The 17,850-nt window shown below is 40.5% G+C and overlaps 1 protein-coding gene across 1 annotated transcript in view; it reads left to right on the forward strand.

Moving 5' to 3' along the window:
- DCBLD1 (discoidin, CUB and LCCL domain containing 1) overlaps positions 1 to 12,510 on the forward strand; it is a 72,626-nt gene extending 60,116 nt beyond the window's left edge. Inside the window, exons 7-14 of the mRNA XM_075595036.1 lie at positions 133 to 173; positions 276 to 347; positions 1,471 to 1,587; positions 2,615 to 2,699; positions 3,076 to 3,159; positions 3,966 to 4,015; positions 4,102 to 4,221; positions 10,908 to 12,510. Of these exons, the coding sequence (XP_075451151.1) occupies positions 133 to 173; positions 276 to 347; positions 1,471 to 1,587; positions 2,615 to 2,699; positions 3,076 to 3,159; positions 3,966 to 4,015; positions 4,102 to 4,221; positions 10,908 to 11,437 (1,099 nt within the window). The 3' untranslated portion in view covers positions 11,438 to 12,510. The remainder of the gene's footprint in view (positions 1 to 132; positions 174 to 275; positions 348 to 1,470; positions 1,588 to 2,614; positions 2,700 to 3,075; positions 3,160 to 3,965; positions 4,016 to 4,101; positions 4,222 to 10,907) is intronic.
- The last annotated feature ends 5,340 nt before the right edge of the window (positions 12,511 to 17,850 follow it).

A 17,850-nucleotide genomic window follows, 5' to 3' on the forward strand; every position in this document is an offset into this window, starting at 1 on the left:
AAAGCTAAAATCAACCGTGGTTAAACTCTCAAACATCAGATATTAAATCACATTTCTGAGTGCAATACTCAGTAGTCAGTCCCCATCTCGGCTGTGTAAACACCACGATCTTTCCGCGTGTCTGGTCTGCAGTGGATGCTTATCCCATGAACCGGAAACCGGAAGTAATGCAGGTACAATCCAGACCCAGTCCTCCAAGTCGTAACTCTGCTTGGAGATTCACGTGTCTCTTGCGAGTGTTCCCAGAGTGGTGAACCGGACAGTGCTTGACTGAGCCTTTACTCCGTCGTTACGTTCTGCGTCTGCCTTCGTTGGGGATCCGAATCGCCTAACACGTTTCGCCAGAGGTCAGAGAATGATAGAGCCACCTGTCTGAAAACCTGACCTGTTGGGGGGCTGGAGGACTGGAGTTGAGCACCCCTAGGCTAGGTTGGGAAGCCAGGTCCCTAGAGCTGAAGCTCTAATTTAAGCTTCTGGAACCCACTTGTTCCAGAGATTTATTATTCATAAATGTAGTGTATTGCACTCTCCTTTAGGAAAAACAAAATGGCGGCTTATATCTAGTCAGGCATAGCTTTTCTTATTGCCCCGGGTTATGTGAATTTAAATACCAGGAAGTACTGGTAACTATATTAGGAGCCAGGGCTTCCCTGGACCTCAGAATAATGTGGTTCATCTCCAGGGATCCCCGGATCCCCATTCTGGTAAAAAAAAAAAAAAAAGTGGGGTGGGTGAGAGTGGTTGCTTTAACCCTTTGGGTGCCCTACATCTGTAGCTTCTACATCATGGCGTCTGGCGTCCAGGGGCACCATGACATAGTTACTACGTCATTATCTTCCTACTTGTTTTTGTAGGGGTGATGTCAATCAGACAGGAAGAGGAGGTCTCCTCTCCTCCCGTCATCGGTGACAGCGATCACGTGATCGCGAGTGCTGGCAGTCATATGGTTAAACACGGCCCTTTACAATACTTTCTAAAAAACTGCTTTATAATCGTTCTAAATTCAGAATAGCTTCTATGTTGTGTTCTGTAATTGAGCCGGTCAATATATCCTTTGAAAAGCTGTGTGTCTTGTATATTTAGTTGTATGATTTAGTTTTTTCAGAAAGTCTTTTGGGGCTACATTTAAACAGTGGTTAGACAAATCTTTGGTTATGAAAGCAACAAATAAGGTAGAGAGATAACATACATTACGGTTTGTTCTGTTGGGCAGCTCTAACATTATTAAGAGGGACTGTACCTTTTAACAAGACCAAAAAATTCAATATTTCTGGAACCTTAAGCGTATATACTAGGGACTAGATATTTTCCTGCCTTTTTTCTTTGTAGTCCTATAGTCTCAATTGACTAATTATCTGCCACCAATGACAGCCGGGCTGCACGGAATAATGCCCAAGGACAAAGGTCTCCAACAGCCCAAACCTTTCAGATGTCACAGCGTCTGATTCATTGTTCACTTCTTGTTTACAGCTCACAACTCATCGACTCATCCAATGTGGGAAAAGACAAATGTTCGGGTTGGACAAACGCCAATGAAAGAAGAGAAAACCATCACTGAGCCAGTACCGTCTGAAGAAACGGACTTGGGTAAGAACTGTACATTTTATAGCTAGACAGTGTTGTATTACTTTTAAATCTTATATAGGTTTTCAACGAGGTGCAGGAGAGGAGCATATTTCAGAGAGCGAGAAGTGTTCGAACAAGAAGGTCACGCTCTGGGGCTGCAGGGTGTTGAGATCTGGAAATGTGAGAGAATACATAATGAAAGAGTGGTGGATTCGTGGAATAGCATCCCAGCAGAGGTGGTAGGGGCTAATGCAGTAAGGAAATTAAAACGTGCCGGGGATGTAGGGATATTCTAAATATGAAAGAAAGTGAGAGATCACTGTGGTTTTAGAGCAGATCGGAAAATAGGCAAAGGGGCATTTATCTGCCGTCATAGTTTGTGTATCCGTACCATGCTGGCCGTATCTGCTGCTTAAACCCCGTACGGATATTCCATCCCCTCTGGCAGGATGGGCGTTAAAATATATTCACACTTGAGACCTTGTGACCTGCAGAAAGTGGCATACAGTACCTTGCTGGGTGTGCCACAAAGGGCTACCTGCCATTATTGTGCATCAGCCAGATCATTGGAACGGCCAAGAATGTTCTCCAGTGGGCACTTTCAATGTTGGTCCATTGTGTACACATAAGAATGAAAAATAAATGTCCTCCCAGCACGGATTCAACTCCTGTTTTATTTTCTTCCCAGTTTGAGATTTCTGAAATGGCCAGGGAAATATTCGTTGTAACAACGTGCCGGCACACAGGCTTTTTTTAGCCTATTGATATAACTCGGTAAAGAACAATTTTGCAAACCGTTGGCATATTTGAAGTATTTTGTGGTTTCAAACTTTTATCCGCATTTCACGATCCTCCCTGAATTAGTGTTGTCAATTTCTAGTAATCAGGGGAGTTATTAACATAATTTAGGCTTTTGTCAAATAAAAGTTCAACATTATTGCAACCGGAGGGATCAGCACGTTGCATGTGTTTCCACATTTTAGCTGATCCAAAAAATGAAATGTTGTGATCTGTAACTTTCTAAAATCATGTTTTTGTTTGTTTTTAGGCTGGAAAATTATTGCCATCATTGTCCCGCTCGTACTGTTTGTATGTCTCCTCGTAGCTGCGATCTGTATCTTTATAACACGAAGGTACGTGTTATTTTCCTTCTTGCATAAGAGTATCGCGAGCACGGCAAAGGCCTTTACATATCAGTGCACATATGCTGGTATTTCATGAGAAGGGGACGGTGTACGTTGTAATACAATGACCTGTTCCATTAGCAGGGCCCTGATCTCCTGTCCCACCACACCCTGCGGTTTATGGTAAACCAGGCTACAGAAGCAGCAGAACCGTAATGGTTCTTTCTAGGTCTGAGATATTTCGGTCGGAAAGCCTAATTCTGCTTAAAAAAAATAATTCGTTAACCACGGCTCTTTCAGTATTGCACCCCTTTTAGTCCACGTCTTGTGTATTTCAGCTATATTCAAAACGCTGTAAATCTTTGCACGTTTCTCCCCATTGCAGTTATTTATATTGCACGCGTGAAACAAAGACTCCCGTTGTGCACGACTGCAACTCGTGCCCCATACACGCCCTTTCTTTGGATATGTAAGCTCTATGATTTCCGTTACACAAACGTTTTCCACTGTGTGTGTGTGTGTGTGTGTTGCAGCGAGAGGAACTTTTATTTATTTATTCCCCTCCTTGCCATTACGAAAGTGCCTGTAAAGGATCAGATTTTTATTGTATATCTATATCCTGTTTCCAGTTCTGTCTGTGTTTTATTTGATTAAATTATGTTTTTATAAGGTTTGTGTGTTTGTTTAGACTGTGGAAAGCACCAAATAAACCTGTTGCAATTACAGACATATGGAAGCAATTGTTCACACAGCCTGCAAATGTCTGTCTTGCGGTTAGCTTTAGATCAATGTGACCTGCCTCTGTAAATGACAGGAGAAACTGATGTGTCATTGTCGGCACCCCTCTTTTCAGTTAGAGGTGATGCTAATTGATAATGTATCGGTGTCTTTAGAGAAGCCCATTAAGTACAGCCAGATACGAAGATATCTGCCCTAATAAATTCCATCACAATCAGCTGGGGGCCATCTGTAACCATTTAATCCTGGACAGCTAATATCCTTTGTGGTCTTTTCGTCATTGTCCATGTCTTTTTCTGCCGAAAAAATGCAAAAGGCTTTCTGGTTGAGAAACGTATTAAGAAAATCCCTTATAGCTGCAAAGGGATTAGTGGGAAAAAATATATCGTTGCCGACAGATGAGGAATAGTCCTATTTAATAACGTGTTGCATGAAAACGCCTTGTATTCTAGATGTATGCATTACCTAATATTTATTCATGTGCTGCGAAGTAGCAGTAATACATACAATGTCTGTTGTATTTGTAATTTCTTCCAGGAAACGGTTAAAAGCAGAGGCATACGGCTCGGCCGATGAACAGAAAAGTGGTAAGCAAAGAAAAGATGACATGTTTCTTTTAGGTTAATAAGGACATGTTAATGTGCAACTTAATCTGTCTATTTGTCTTCTGTAGGCTGTTGGAAGCAGCTTGAACAGCCGTTTGTGAGACAGCAGTCGGCTGAATTTGCCATCAGTTACAACAACGAGAAGGATACCCTGAAAAAGTTTGATCTAATAACCTGCGACATGGAAGGTAAACAAATATTCCTTCTTTGCATAACACGCTTGCTAGCCAGAATATGACCAGGGTGTCCCCCACCTCCTCAGAATAGAAGTTTTGCATATTCTATATGCCCGGGCATGAAAAACACGCCCCGGCATAATCCGTCTTTCAGGCAACGAACGCTCAGACCAGCACGTTTCTTTCACGTTCCTTGTACAGGCAGTCCTCGGTTATCCAACACAATGCGTTACTCAAAATGGCGTTGGATAGCGAAACGTCTTAAAGCGAAACAAGTTTTCCCATAGGAACACTGTTTAAATGAAAGGTTCCGTTCCTGAAGGCATTTTTAATGCTAAAATACACAAAATATTTTACTCAGGCAATAAGATATGCAGCACACACATACATTATATAGTGTATATACTGTATTATATATATAATATAACATAATATATCATGTAATTTAATAAAATAATATATTATATAGTATAATATCATATTATATGATATATATATTATATACACATAAACAACTTTGCAAAGCATCGTAAGAGCGTTGGATAAGCTGTTTTGGCGTTGTAAAAATGAATATAGGTATGCATTGCATAGCGTTGGATAAGCCATTCGTTGTAAAGCGAAGCGTTGTAAAACGAGGCCTGCCTGTACAGAAAAGGTAAATGCTGAGACCGAGTGTCCAATGCAGAGAACAGATTGAGAAATGGTAAATGAGAATGCAACACGTCTCCGTGTCTCGGGGGCCTTCCTGTGCTGCTTTCTGCTGTTTCTTCTGTCACTTGGGTTTGTATTCTCTGCTCTGTAGAGGTGCACATGCTTAGCCCTTTCTCTGCGTCGGAGGCCTCATTTCGAAGTTAAATGTTCTGCTATTCCATGCGGTTCTCACGGGTTCGGCGCTGATTGAGCGACAAGTATACATTGTTCTGTTTTTATGGATTTCAAGCCTAGGTAGAGACCCACCTGTAAAAGTAAACACTCCTTTTAGACGTTTTATATTCTCAGAATGTCATTATTAATAACCAGGGTGAAAGGCATGAAACGTGGGGCCGTCCCATTTATGGGTTGTAACATCATCTCGGATCTAATGTTATCAGCTGCAACATTACGCAGCTAACTTATTTTTTTAATGTGTGTGTGTGTGTGTATATATATGTATATAAATATATATATATATATATATATATATATATATATATATATATACTGAACTGCAGTCATGAAATTGGTGGTTTTATGCTCGTCCGCTACCAAAAAACACCTTTTTGTTTGTGGGGAGGGGTAGGATTTATAGCATCCGACCTGTATCCCACCTGCCTTTTGCCTCCAAACTGCTAGATCATCTCTTGTTCTCCCGTATGATCAACTTCCTTAATTCCCATGCCCTCCTGGACCCGTTAAAATCTGGGTTTCGTAGATCTCACTGTACAGTGACTGTGATCACTAAAGTAGCCAATAATCTACATGCAGCTAAATCCCATGGTCATTTTTCCCTGCGAATCCTACTCGATCTCTCTGCTGCTTTTGATACAGTTGATCAGCCTCTTCATATTATAACCTCTTGGTATCCACAACATGGCTCTATCCTGTATATAGAGAAAATGTCCAAGCGCATCAATATGTGTATTAAAGTATTTTTAAATTTAGAACAAAAGGTTGTGTAAGACCTGTGTTTCAAACTTGTGAATAAATATATGTGACCACGGATAAATGTCTGGTGTTAGCAAAAAATATGAATAGTGTGTTATATAGCGTGTATGTGACAGTAAATATTCAAAAAGGCCACAAATGCAAAGTGTAATCCAATAATTAAACTTATCTTAAGAATGGAGGGTCAGCAGCTGTACTGGAAAGGCTGAAGTCGGGATAACACCAGCTAGGTAGAAAAACAAAAGAAAACGCAAGTGTATCTCAGGGCTCTGTTCTGGGACCTCTCCTCTTCTCTCTCTACACTCTACCACTGGGTGACCATCAACTCTTTTGATCAGATGATCATCTCTATGCAGATGATACACAGATATATAACTATCCAACCCTCACTCCTTCAATCCGTCCCCAAGTCTCGGATTGCCTCCGGCTATATCCTCATGGATGGCACCCTGCCGCCTTAAACGTCATATGACTAAAACTGAGCTCCTTATATTTCCCCCTAAATCTAACCCACTATCCCCCCCCCCCCCCCCTTTTTTTTTTTTCATGAACGTAAATGGTTCTTCCATTTATCTGGTCGCCAAAGCACGCTGCCTAGGAGTGACATTTGACACTCTCCTTTCCTTCTCCATTTACGGCATGGCGAAAACTTGACGCTTCTTACTCTGTCACACTGTTAAATCTCTTCTTTTGCTATTCATAAATCGCAGCACTTACTTTTTGGCAGATAAAGAAGTTTTATTCTTCAAAGCAACTTAGACATATGGTATTTATATCAAGATGACATGCATCCTCCTAGCTGGTTTTGTTGAGGTTGTTTCCTTCTCTGATGGTTATTCTGTCTAACGTTGATCAGTTTCTTGAACACAAAATATTATATATGTAAGCATTGTTTGTTCTATGTCTATTTATACAAGGACCCAACAAGATCTTTTGTCTACCAGATACTGCATGAATATTTTTCTACATATAAGGAATGAAACCTTCTACTCCAAAGAACTATCCATCCGAGAGCTTACTCGGCCACGGTCACATAATCCTTTCAAATATACACTATTTTTAAGAAAGGGAAGGAATAGAATAGGATTTCTTACACACACTACTGCTAAAACTCTACTTCATGCCCTTTTCCTTTCCTGTGTGGACTATTGTAACATACAGAATACAAACACTGTGGATACAGCACTCCAAATAAAGATGGGGAGTGGATTGTGCACTAGGAGAAAATGTATATTATACAAAGAGATACTGAGCACCACCAGGTCCAAAAGGAGATGGTGAGTCAAAAAGTCCCCAAATTACATGCACTAACCCACTCATTGTAATGTTAAGAAATCAGTACAGAGTATGATTTAGATGTATAGTCAAAGGACAACTAATATGACATAGGTATATTCACTGATGTCAACGAAGGTACAAAGACTGCTCATAACAGAAGAGGCTCATTTCTGGAAATATGGAATATATTGATGAAGTTGTAGAACCTCTTAAACTCCATCACTCTATACTGAGTTTGTTTATTAACTCAATATTCAAGAGTGCTGTCTGCAACTGAAAAAGAAAGTGGTTGTCAGTCAGTAGTCAAAGTGTAAACGAACATAACATCCTAAAATTGCCACCAGATTTACTGAACACTGCTCTATGGGGCTTATTCATTAAAGTGCAGTAGTGCTGATGGGGGGTAGGTGGGGGGGGGGGGGGAAACGATCATACCGATGCTCTCATTGACTTCATTAGTGCCCTTGCTTTCCTCCCCCACTATAGACTAATGTACTCCTTTCCGTAGTTCCATAACAAGTCCAATGTAGTTGGACTGGTGGATCACAAAAGGATTTTTCCCATGGAAGGAGAAAAAAAAAAAAAAGTGCAACCACCTCCGCATTCTTTTTGGGCAACAAGTTTTAACAGTTCAGTCCCCTAAGCAAGATCGTTAAATAAAAGCCTGCAGTTACACATTTGCTTGTTTCTAATTTAAATACTTTTTGATTCGCTGCCAATGAATAGCAGCTGTAACATATTGCAACGTGCATTGCAGACCCTACTGCTGTGTTTTTGTTACCATTGTTTTGGTTAAGGAACCCTATAATTATATGCAAAATTCCACAGAACCCCAACCCTCTCTAATAGCGCGCCTGAGATCAGATGTATTGTAAGGAACCCCAACCCACTCTAATAGCGCGCCTGAGATCAGATGTATTGTAAGGAACCCCAACCCCCTCTAATAGCGCGCCTGAGATCAGATGTATTGTAAGGAACCCCAACCCCCTCTAATAGCGTGCCTGACATCAGATGCATTGTAAATTCTCCTGTGTTCCGTCCAATTTTCAAATGACATGAAAATTACAGGGAACCCTTTAGGGATCCCCGGGGAACCCAATGGTTCCTAGGAACCCCTGTTGAAAAACACTGTGATGTACTGGCTGGGAAGGGCTGAAAGTCTTTCTTTGTAACGTCACAGTTGCAACTGGAAAAAAACATTCAGCAGTTTTTCACTTTTTGAAGAAAATCTATTCTGAGTTTTTCAGCATAATTTCCTTTTTTTCTACCTAATGTTCAATTCAATCTTTTAAAAATAAATAAATAAAAATACGTTGATTAGGATGCAGAATGTAATAATGGTATGTAAATGCTGTACGTTGGGGCAGAGGTGGGCAGCTGCAGTCCCCAAGAGCAATCAACAGGTCTTTGACCGAGCCACTGATTTGCCTTTGCTGAAGCAGGGATATAATGAAAACCTGACCTGTTGGTAGCTCTTGAGGACTGGAGTTGCCCACCGCTGTGTCAGAGGATGTCATTTTATTGGGAACAACTATATGGCCTATTTCAGTAGCTGCGTGTTTGTGTAGGTTGGGTAGGGAGCCAGGAGAAATGTTGAAATGGTTCTGCATGGGGAACCACTGACAATTCTGACAGTAATGAGGCTGCAAAAGTAGAGTTGGCTTCTAAAGCATATTCTCTCCGTGCCTAGTAAGTAGGTAGGACTTCCCTTTAATAATATCGCCATCTGGTGATCAGATAATAAAATGCTCATGGAGCCTCACAACCAGTAAGGTTCTGAAAGGTAATCATCCAGAAAATATAATACGTGAGAGATTCACATCCATAGGAAAGCACTTAAAATATCAGTCTGTTATGAATGTATTTATACGTAGAAGGATGTTTGTGTGACTTACCAACTTTCAAACCAAGGACAAAGATGATTAGTTGGCACTTCCACTATGAATCCGCATATTTTTGGGGCTAAAATTGTGGGGAGGTAGTGCTAGCAAACTTTCTTTCTAATCTGTCAGCAATCATAGTGTGCATATATACAGTGGTGTGTATTGAAATATATCTATATATCCTTTCTCTATACCCATCTCCTCCCATCCTCGTTAAGGCGCAAAAGTCCACTTAACAAAATATGCCAAATCGCAAGTCTGTTATCTTACACTGTGAACACACAAGAACCCCAGCAAGCTCTTTTTGGGAGCCCCCACAAAATATATATGTATATGTGTCAAAAAGGAGAGCTATTGAGCGTGGCAAATGTATGCAACAAGCAACGGGCTTCTCTGTTGCTTGTTGTATATCTTACACTGTGAACAGAAATACAGACTGCGGAATCAATATTTCCAGGTGTTATACCAGTCATTTGAAGTCAATTTCCAGTATTGTCTCGCATCAGCTTTGTTTGTTTTTGCAAAAATACCATTTTACATTTAAATTTTTTTTGTCTAATTTCCAGATTTCAGTTATAGAACAAAAGACAAAAAGCCCCAGTGCTACATCTAACTTGACATACAGTTAAATACTTATCTGTTTATCTTCTCAAGGATTAGATAATAAGCACGGATCATTTAGTTCAATTCTTTGGCCAAAGTATTTTAAGCCTCCAGCCACGTCACGGTATGGCCCATCTGTTGGTCCTAACACTGCAGCACCTGCAAAAATCTCTCCTAGTCTCTCTAATGGAGGTGGAGCTGTCGTTAATAGACTGGTCTGTCGTTAATAGACTGGTCATTTACAGGTGCCTAGCAAGAACTGCAATTAAATGTTAGGACCTACAGAGGAACCATACCGAGATGTGGCTGTAGGCTTAAAATACTTTGACCAAAGAATTGAACTAAATGACCCTTGCTTATGAGAAAATAAACAGATAAGTATTAAACTATAGAACTTGTCAAGTTAAATGTAGCTCTGGGGCTTTGTGTCTTTTGTTCTATACATGAGGTCACAATCCTAGTTGCTCTCTCTGACACATATATTTTTTGATGTGGTGGATTTTGGGTTTTGCGTTTACAGGGGCTGTGTGCGTTTGCCAACTTTAATTGAAAAAAATAAAACACAAACAATTGAGCTGTGTTATCAGTTAGCGACTTCCCCTCCTCCCACCCACACACACTTTTTAAGGTGTCACTCAGCACACATCAGTTGTCCGTAAGAGGAACTGGAGATATACTTTTTTTCAAAGCAATCCAAGGATGGAGAATGAGAAGAGTTGCTGCCGAATCTAACAGGATCCACCCGCCAGCTTCACAGTCTGGCCACAAGTCTGGAAGTAGCAAGTCAACTTGGCCTGCAAGTGAACACAACTGGCCTGCCATTGGCAGATGGTCCGCTGGCTGTTCTGAGCCCTGAAATATATCAACTTTCTATTTCAGACGTGCATAATACATAAAAGGCTGATCACCATTTTGTTGCATATTTGTTTTAATATTTAGGAGATATGAGCAGTTTAAATGTGATGTCTCCCCAGAGCCCAAAGCAGTCTATAGGTTTTCATGGTAACCTCTGACACTAGAGATTAAGAAAACCAAAAAATAAGTTTGTGCTACAAATTGTTCTTTTTAAGGATTAAGAAATGCTCAGGGACAAGATGGTAATATTATTGGAGTTGAAGCAGCCAACTACTGTTTTGTTCCACACCCCATAGAGCTCCATTTCAAAATATGTTATGTTGGGTGTAACCTTTATGAATTAGTCACCAGCATTGAAGAGTGCATGTTTAATTAGACTGCTTCTTGGTGTCTCGTTCTACTCGCATCTTTATAATTGCCTTTTTTGGTCTTTAGATTTTCAGCAATCCCTCATGATCGGTACCGGAACGGTGACAAGAAAAGGATCTACCTTCAAACCCATGGACACCGAAGCCAAGGACACACTGGGCACCCAGGAGATCGAAAACCACTATGACTGCCCGCATAGGAGCAACAGGCATGAGTACGCTCTACCACTCACCAATCCGGAGCCGGAATATGCCACGCCCATCATAGAGCGCCATCTGATGCGGGAAAACACGTTTACCTCCGAGGCTGGCTACAACATTCCGGTGGTATCTCTGGACCGCCAGAAGTCCTTCTCAGCTGTCAGTTTCTCAATCTCATCCAGCCCGGAGCACAGTGGGGGGGACTACCAGACACCGCAGTGTATAAACAAAGAAGAGGGGGATTATGACAGACCCAAGGTTCACAGCAGTTGGGCGGCAATGGAGAACGGTGACTATCAGAAGCCACATATATGCTCTCTAGTGACTGATGGTTACTCGTCCCCAAGGGACTGTCTGAAGCCAATAAACCAGACTGCAATAACCGCTCCTTTATGACCGTGTTAAAGGGAACCGTCACTGTAGAGCTCCTATGACTGATATTACTTCACAGCTGCTGGAATATGTGTTTACATTATTGACTTTGATATTTTAGTATTTTTTTTTGTTATTTTTATGGCTTTGAGACACTGTTGCTAGCAGTTGTCCTGTGACTACAGCAAACTGTTCACATGGGAAGAGGGGGTGCTTGCTTTGTCTGAAGCCTGGGTTGTTCCATGCATTATGTGCAATGTGTACAGAAGTTATTTAAAGAACCCTTAATAGCTTTATATTTTTATTTTCTTCAAACAAGAGAGATATTTGATTAAAACGTTACGTGGGGCGATATGGTAAAATACAGATACTGCGTCATTTTTGTTGGAAGAAGAAAACCTTTCAGCTTGACCTTCCTCCTGAACATTTTGTAAAGCAACGCAACGGTTTTTAAATATTAGAATGATTCTTTTATTGCCTGTGACAGGAGCCAAGCGAATTTTAGACCTACTATGGTTGGTTAGCTTTTGTATCGCACAAATTGCTCTGTCATTGTTTTTTTGCACCACCAATTCACTAAGAGAACATTTTAACACACAATGTGCAAGATGACACCGTGTGCGGATCTGCGTGGCCACGTCCACAATCTTAATATCTGTAGTTGCAACGGCGTGGGAAGTTGCAGGGCTTGAACAGACTCGTTAGATGTGTCTTTACACACGCAAGTATCGGCTGTATCCGTCTGGTATGTAGTGGTCGGAATCTCAAACCGGCTGAATACTTCTACTTAACCTGTCTCCCATTTACAATTATTTTATTTATTTATTTTAAACCATTTTTTTCATCTAGGGGAGAGGGGGGAAAAAGTGTAATTGATTTACTTGTATCCAACAAAATTTTGTTAAAGTGGCAATTCAAGCAATTTTTTTTTTTTTTTTTACACAGGACACAAGCAGGGGTTCTCCGGAACTGAACCCCATTAATTTCAGCCCCGGAAATCGCCCCGCTTCAATCCTGTGTAAAAAAAAATGAAAAATTGTAACAACAAAAAAAGCGCTTGGAGAGTGTTCCTTTAAATTCTGCCAGATTTACTTAAATGTTACCTAGTGCCCAATAGCATAATATATAAAAGTAACATAGCGTTTAATATTTGGGTGGTGTCATTATGTAAAGTTAAAGTAAATATGTATGGAAGCAAAACATCGATTAATTCAACCCTTAATGCCTATTTGAATTCTGGCTCTGGTAATCGGAGGTGTTGATTTATTAGTAAGATCACAGAAACATTATTGCTTCTTTTTAGTAGGGGCGAAATCATAAAAGTGTAAGTCTTTATAAATAGGAAAGACAAAGAATACAAGTCATTTTTTAAGCTTTAATGTTTTGCATTTTTATAGTTCTGCTTAATGAACACGCAAAGCTAGGTTGACTTCTTTATTTCAAGTTAGGTTTCACTGGACAAATGGCACCGTTTTTCTTGTAAACACCGCTGTCTTTTGGCTGGTCCAAAGTACAGCGATTCTTCTCGGGTAACTGGTTACTCATTGCAGATGTACATGTGCAAGTTTAATGCTGTATCATTGGCAAATATATTTGCTGCAACATCCGTATTTTTGTGCTATGATTTCTAGCTTCTGTAATACATGTTGGCGAATATAGTTCAGAAAATATGAAAAATGTCATTGTTGGGTGAAACTATTTACATGGGTTTTATACGTTCAAAGCATTTATCCCCTTCAGCGTTGGGGTAATACAGTTCACCTGTACATCCAGCTCTGAATGAGTTAATGTTTTTATTTTTTATTTTAATTATGAGGTTGTGTGCATATTATATTATGGGATATTTTTTGCTGCTCTCACCTGTTCCCTCTGGCATAACTACCACATACATATTTAATATTTATTTTGGGGACTGCTTGAATGTGACTGCTAAGCTGTGGATGTTTGAGGTTTTGGGGCCAAGAAACGGCAACAAATATAGGCATATTTGCCATAATAAGTTTGCGCATAAATCATTTTAAGATGTTCTTTTGTATGAAACAGTTTTTGCAATCATCTTTATAAATAGTATTCAATTATCTTATGTACACAGTCTGCTAATGTCACTTCATGTTCTGGCTTCCTCCGGGCTGCATTTGTATATGTCCTGTATTTTCTAGGTACAGGCGCTATATGGAATGTTGCACAATTGATTTTTAGAAGGCCAGTTTTCTGTCATTTCCTATAGTCCTACCATAAATGAGAATAGGAGTTCTCAGAAAAAAAATCACATTTAACTACCCCGGCTGTTCAGTTATCCACTGCCAGAGGAAATCACAAGAAGGTGAAAAAACAGCACTCCAGAGACTTTATAGAAAATCAATTAATATTTTGTGGGGTCTATGTCCAAGTAAGGATCATAATGTCAGCCAGACAATAAAACACTTTGTTTTATTTTTATGAAGACCTCTGAGTGCTGTTTCTCTCTCCTCCTTGCCCCCCTTTTAGGATTTGATTTATTTCCTATAATCCACTAGGAGTTTTTGCAAATGGCAACCCTGCTATCAGGGAATATTTTGGGGTATGATCCAATTGCTGCAAACCCTTGTGATCTTACCAAGATGGTAACCCCTTTGAAAGCATCTGATTCATTTTTCTAAATGTAGCATTGAACCTCACTTATTTTTATTTCGGGATCAAATTTGGTTGACCAAAGTCAGAGCTTCAGTAGAACATTTCATTCTTTACTCAACCTGGAACACCCATGGAGATCAACCTACAAAGAGTGGCCGAAGGATTGTTTTTATGAAGTGACTTATCAGAATTCATATGTTTTAATATGTTAGTTTATGTTAACGGGTTTACGTTCTGCAATTTTTTTAGTCCTGGTGCTAGAGAAGAATGTATGTGGAAAACTGAATGTTTAACAACAGCGAATACAACAAAAAGTTTACCAAATTGTTTGCTGGTAACATTTCTGTGAAATATTAAACCACTTCAGTTACTTTAAATGCATTTTTGTTTTCGTTTGTGTTTTATAGGTGAAAATCATTTGAAGGCCCCTTTTTCAATAGATTTTAAAAAAAAATGTTTGTTATGCTTTCTGCTAATTCAACCGGAATGGCTTGTTTACATATGATTACCAAGGAACCTTGGTTGAGAAATGACATGAGTCATTGTATTGAGTGAGATCATTGATAATGCAAAACATATTTGGAAAATAGTTTGCTAGATGTTTGTGTAACACAGGCACCACACTTGGATTGTGATCTGTAGATAAATAGCAGCATTCCTCGCTCCACTTAAAAAAAAAAAAAAAATGTTGCATTTCATTACCTTTAATAAAAACAAAATTACATAAGTTGCCGATCAGTCAGCAAAGATCCTGCTTCCCCGGGTTCACCTAATGGCTACCTTTCAGTTTCAATCCATCAGTCAGAGTAACTCAGCAGTTACAATGTAATCTTCTTTCTACGGTGAGTCTATTGTTGCATATAAGATTACAAATATACTGTATATGTTCTCACACCAGTGAGCAGCACACGAACAAACGGGGGACACAGACAAACAAACATACACTTCAGAGGACAAAAAAAAAAAAAAAAAAGGGACCAATAGTGGGATATGTTTCAAAAATATAAAATGTATTAGTACCATACAATACAATCTCACTCACAAGTTCTTATAGGCATGGAAGACTCCAGCGTTTCAAATCCCTCAAGTCACGTAGAGCGGGTTCCTGGACTCATTCCTCACAGTCCTGCTCAGCGTGTCCCCAATCAGTTTTCTCACACTTGTCTAGCTGGCACGCATAGGTGCTTCCGCTGTTAGGCTACAGCCCCGCTGCACGCGCGCCTGCGAGGCTGGCAGCGCGTGCAGCCGAATTCCCCGGTCTGCAGTGAGCTGCAGGGGAAAAGACGGGGGCATGGCCATGACATCACTGGCAGGTTTGCCTTCATTGGGGACCAAGCCTTACCCTGAACGTGCTTCCGACGATTTGAGTAGCGCTGGAATCGCCCTCTGGTCAGTCCTGCACCTCTCCACTTCCGATTTGATGGCCAAATCTGACTGGCAAAACATCTAGGAGTAGAGGTGCAAGACGGACCGGAGGGCGATTCCAGCGCTACTCTTAAATCATCAGAAGTATGTTTAGGGTAAGAGCGGAAGCAGCATATGCACATGCGTGTGAGAACACTGATCAGGAACACAGCGTTGGGGACAGCGAGGAAGCAGCCTCTGCAGTTCGAGTCCAGGAACCCGCTCTACGTGACCTGAGTAGGAGTGCTGGGATTTGGGACGCTGGAGTCTTTACCATGCCTATAAGAAATTGAGTGAGACCATTGTATGGTACCAATACTTTATATTTTTGAAACTTCTCACACTATGGATTCTCTTTGTTAGTGTGCTCTGCGTGAGAACATATATCTGGAACTTTATATGAACTTGCTATTAAGGGAGGGTAATTTTATAGTTCTGCACCAGGTGTATTGTATGTTTCCTGCATCTTATCAGCACAATACTGACCTTTGACACTGGTCATTATACTTGTATAGTTAATCAAAAATGTGTCGTCTATATTAAGTTTAATATAGTCTAATCCAGGGGTGTGCAAATTATTTGAACTGCGCGCCCCCCTTACCTCTTTTGTCGGCGTCTTCACGTGACCCAGCATTATTTGACGGTGCGTTGCCATGGCAACAGGAGGCAAATGATGCCACGGGGTCTGAATCCCTGCAAGTGAAGTTGCAGGGGCCTCACGCGAGCCCCCAGCATTTAATTGAAATGCCATGGGGAAGAGCACATGACATCTGCAACTGTCTGTGTCGCCGCCTCCCCCCCCCCCAGCAATCTCACGCCTCCTAGTTTGCGCACCCGTGCTAATTCGTGGATTAGAAAAGCGCTACTAATGGTTTGTCTAGTTTTCACAGTCTGCGCTGTTACAGCTCAGCCAGTGTCCTGCAGAAACACCGGCAACAAATGATCACAAACAGGAAAGTGTTGCAAAGATCTTGCACTGCTGGGGAGGTGGCTAACTCCTGTTATAGCAACCAAAGGAGGCTCAATTACATTTAAAAAAAAAAAATCCAACTGACTTTTTTAATGCAATAATTTATTCGATACTACAGAAATTATTTATTGACGATATTGCATGTTATGCCGCTTTAAAGCATGCAACTAAATTAGGGATATGGTGTCTTCCTGCATTGCAACATATCTGCCCAAAGTAACTACATGGCTGTGACCTAATACAATTAATTACTGAACTTGTGTGACATTGTACAGTAGACTAGTGTGTAATTGTTATGGCCATTTCAGAAACAAGTTAAACAGAAGGGGGGTGGAGGTTGTGAAGAAAATGATATCTACATTTATTTTGCAAAAAATCCCAACCCCTACAAACTGCATAATAAATATGCAAAAATAAAGCAATTGACAACCTTGGACATCTCATCCTTCCACTGGAGTTAACGGTACAGAGCAGAAATTCAATGTTTGGTAGTCTTGGTTCTGCTTGGTATCCGAGACCAAGCTTGCATACATAATCCCGGTGGATGAGGGAGTGCAGTCCTGCCAGAAGCAGGATGCTGTTGTGCACTTTATATTAGTGTATAGATGCAGATATACAAGGCTAGTGGATACTTTTCTTTTATACATTCAGTGTCTCCCCTCCTAAAGTGTTTGTCGTGCACTGTTAGAAAGCATCACAGGTATTTCTGTACATGACCGGAGCAGTGTGCAGCACAGGGATGGGTAGTTTTTGATATTGCAATGGACCTACAGGAACATTTCTCAGATTAGTTTTTTCATTCTAAACTAAAATGTAATCTATAAAGATCAGTCGTGCTAATCAATTGAAAGGAATCAACCTGCAACAAATCTATACTACTTTAGGCCCAATATGATTGCTTGACCTTAGAAGTACAGGTAGACTGAAACATTAAGGACTGTTTACCAAGCAGTTACTCCACAAGATATTACTTCAATAGGCTATGCTTAAGACATTCTGGAAGGTCTCAGAATAGCACTGTTTAGTAAATATGGGGTTAAGTATTCTTTTTGGTTTTAGGCAGCAGATTGAAGTCAGGAGAAAAGCTGAAAGATTCTAAGATCTTAACTCAACCTCTGGGAAACCACTTGTGGCTTATACCATTTATGGCTTGTCTGACGTTTGTGGTAGTACGGAAAGAGTAAGCAGTTTAATTAGTGGATCATTGGTGCCAATCTTATAACCAATCACAGGCAAATCTGATAGTCCAATGTGACAAATTACAAGGTGTTATTAATTTAACTGCAATAGTAGCCCAGTTCTCACTATTGCACGGAAACACCCTGCTGAAGTAGATGGGTATTTTAGTGCGAGTGTCTGAGGGGGGCCATTAACCCAAGTATGATCTTGTAGTGCTTGATCCTCTAGCATTAACCTGTTTACTGCTAAAAGGCATCGGAACAGTGTTGTA

Source organism: Ascaphus truei, chromosome 4 (assembly GCF_040206685.1).
Source record: "Ascaphus truei isolate aAscTru1 chromosome 4, aAscTru1.hap1, whole genome shotgun sequence".
Taxonomy (NCBI): Eukaryota; Metazoa; Chordata; class Amphibia; order Anura; family Ascaphidae; genus Ascaphus; species Ascaphus truei.